Consider the following 3,412-nt stretch of genomic DNA (forward strand, 5'->3'; position numbering starts at 1 on the left):
TACAACGTGTCTACACCGGACGCGAGTGGCGCGGCGCGACAAAATACTATGGAACTCATTATAATCAGTGACGCGCGGCACGACACATCCCCGACAGAAAACTGCTGCTGCGTTCTATTCATGACGTATTATATAATGTTATTTGTAGCCTTTTATACTCAGCTTATAGCTACACCAGCTTAGCATTTCTCCCAAATCTCATGAAAATACAATACAAACTAGGGCCGGGCAGTATATAGAGTTTATCGATATATCAATATTTTCTTTACAAGCGAAACGATACGAGGCAATAACGTTTATATCGATATACAGTAGTTTGATACGAGCGCATCTGAAAATATCGAGTTCTCTCCAGCGCAGGAAAGCTGATGCGATATTTACACGGGTACTGCGTCTTGCCTTAAGCCTTCTTTTGATCCGCAGACGTTTTCCTCTTTTGTTTTTTATCTGCCATCTCTATCTTTCTGTCGCTCGGCTCGGCTAATGTCCATCCTGTTCACTGAACGTTCTCTCCTCCACACATTAGTAGACACGCCCCTTACTGCTGATTGGCTTCAAGTTTGTTTAGCTAGTCGGCCCGAATCAGTTTTCTAAAGCGTTTTTGAAAAATCGCTTACCCCACCTTTAAGGATGGCCACTGGTAGGAAGCCTTTTAGCTGTGTTTATGTTCAATGTGCACAACAGTGACTGTTGTGTGAATAAGCAAACATGATCACATTAGTTGCAATATAACAACTTTCTATGCCCAAGTGTTACTAGTGACCCATTATGTTTTTAAAACAATTAATTACAAGGCTGTAGAGAACAGTGCACTATCGCATACTTATATACTGAGGTTTTAATTACATTATTTTAATATAGTCAGTCGTGAACTAAAGTGGGCCGGTCTAAGGCATGAAACTCCAGGGCTGAAAATGAGTCCCACTCTGGCCCTGGCTAATGGGGTGTACACCCATGGGGTGTACGTTTAAAGGGTCCTACACTTTAAGCCTACTACAGTTTCGTTAATGGCTATCTGATCGATGCAGAGGCTCTCTAAAGCCCTTTGGGACCCACTGATTCTAATGGAAACCCTTTAAAACAAAGCTCTGCGTGGATCTCTTATGTATTCTGTCATAAGCGTGAACACTTTTTTTGTCTCTCTCATCATCACACAGCATGTACAATCTTTTCAAAGCTTTTTCATAATCCAGACAGTCAGTATTTCCACTTGATGCTACACAGGCTGATTAGTCAAGCCTTTTTGTCTTCAGACACACACACGCATATATACCTACCATCCATAACTTGGCCCGCTGTTGTGGGGGTAGGTTTCGGACCTGGATAACACCATCCTGGTCTGTGTCCAGATCACATTCTGCCGAGTCAAGAGCATCAGCCAGATCATGATTCCTTCAGAAAACACACACACAATAAATGCACACGACACACTATGATCAAATCACTCAAACTTCATGTAGAAGAAGTCAAGGACAGATTCAGACCTCATGCAAATGTAAATGCAAATGTGTTTGCTTTACCTACACAGAAATATGAAACAGAAACAGAACGGTACTAACAATATTTAAAATGTCTAAATTATTCTATATTTTAAAAAAGTATTTTATGATCACCAAGGCTGTGTATTTAATCAAAATACTGTAAAAACAGTAATAGTGAAATTATTAAAATAAATGTATTTATTTATTTTTAATGTTAAATGTAATTTATTCCTGTCTTGGCAAAGCTGAATTTTGAGCAGCCATTATTTAAAACTTCAGTGCGACAATACTGATTTGGCGCTCAAGCAACATTTCTTTTTCTATTATCATCAATATTGAAAACAGTTGTGCTGCTTAATATTTTTGAGGAAACCATGAAACATAGTTTTCAGGATTTTTGATGAATAAAGAGTTCAACAAAGACAGTATTTATTTTTCATTTATAATGTCAATCTTTTATCACATTATAAATGTCTTTACCAGGGTTTTTCCTGGCTCAAAATGAGGAGGTGGTGGTACCATCCTGATCATGTGCACACAATGTACCCACCACCCTTAACTGGCTGAAACAAACACTTTTTACATGCAACGTATTTTAGGATTTCTAATAATTAGATGATTGAAGAAAATGACAATTATCATGTTACATTTTACAAAAACAAACCTGTTGAACATTAAATTAAACATAACATAACAGCTAAAAGGGGCCCTTTTGCAGAATAGGTGAACATAAACATAACATTAGGTTGTTAAACACTTTGTGAAATTGAAAATCTTTATTCACTCCTTATAGTCTCCTAGTCCATGCACATCACTTTGATCCAATATACATTTATCCACTTACTATAAAGTGTCTTTCTAGAAAACAAAACATTTTCATACAACTTTGTGATTTTTTTCTGATAGAATACATCATGAAATTTAATCGCAGCAGGGTAACAGGTGCATTAGAGCTACAATTAAAAAAAAAAAAAGTATAAATAAATAAACAAAATAAATAAATTAGAGCTAACATTAGCATCAAGCTACATAAGACTAATACTACGCTTTTACTCAAATCTCACTTCAAACCACCATCGAGTGTTTGTAATAACTTCCGATTGCGATCTAATGTGGATTTTGGTCATATAATGATGTTAAAATAAGTTATTTGTAGCCTTTTATACTCCGCTTATAGCTACACCAGCTTAGCATTTCTCATGTAAACATTCTTTATTGTTATGAAAATACCCCCAAATCTCATGAAAATCCCATACAAACTAGGGCCGGGCAGTATATCGAGTTTGTACGATATATCGATATTTTCTTTACAAGCGATACGATACGAGGCAATACCATTTATATCGATATACAGTATTTTGATACGAGCGCATCTGAAAATATAGCGGAGGACACAGACTGAGCTGCTGTGGAGAAAGTGCATAATCCAGTTTGTTCTAAACATGTGACAAGCTTATTCTATTAAGGCCTTTAAACACTGTTAAGATATAGTATAGTTTCACATATTAGTTTAAGTGGCTCGGCCCGTCAGATGCTCTGACAGAAAGGCTGCATGTGCCTCTGAGAGAGACGCTAGGCTACTCACGCTGTTTAATGTGTTTGAGATGTGCGGTCTTCCTGAATGCATAACTTGCATTTCACTGGTATATTCTCTGTCTGTAAATGTTAGAAAGTCATGGAAATATTTCCATTTTGCTGTCAGGAGTAGACTTGTGCCGGTATTCGGTAATGCGATATATCACGGTAACGAATATGCACGATATTGTTATTGTGGGCACTTCTAAATACCGTGAATAATTATATATTACAAATTATTCAGAATTTTGAATGCATTTTAAGAATACTTTTCCCATCAACTGGTCAAAATGCACAACACCGCTGTATGCTGCGTGAAAGACGCATGCGCACTCTGATGTAAATAAGCGCGGACG

General features: G+C 37.1%; 1 protein-coding gene across 2 annotated transcripts in view; it reads right to left on the reverse strand.

The window, feature by feature from the left end:
* The window catches only part of tbc1d23 (TBC1 domain family, member 23), a 23,460-nt gene that overhangs the window by 15,228 nt on the left and 4,820 nt on the right, over window positions 1-3,412 (reverse strand). For both annotated transcript variants that reach the window (XM_016497282.1, XM_016497283.1), the window contains exon 2: window positions 1,278-1,392. In XM_016497282.1, coding sequence (XP_016352768.1) covers window positions 1,278-1,392 — 115 coding nt within the window. The remainder of the gene's footprint in view (window positions 1-1,277; window positions 1,393-3,412) is intronic.

The sequence above is a fragment of the Sinocyclocheilus anshuiensis genome, unplaced genomic scaffold, assembly GCF_001515605.1.
Source record: "Sinocyclocheilus anshuiensis isolate Anshui unplaced genomic scaffold, SAMN03320099.WGS_v1.1 scaffold999, whole genome shotgun sequence".
In the NCBI taxonomy this organism is placed as follows: domain Eukaryota; kingdom Metazoa; phylum Chordata; class Actinopteri; order Cypriniformes; family Cyprinidae; genus Sinocyclocheilus; species Sinocyclocheilus anshuiensis.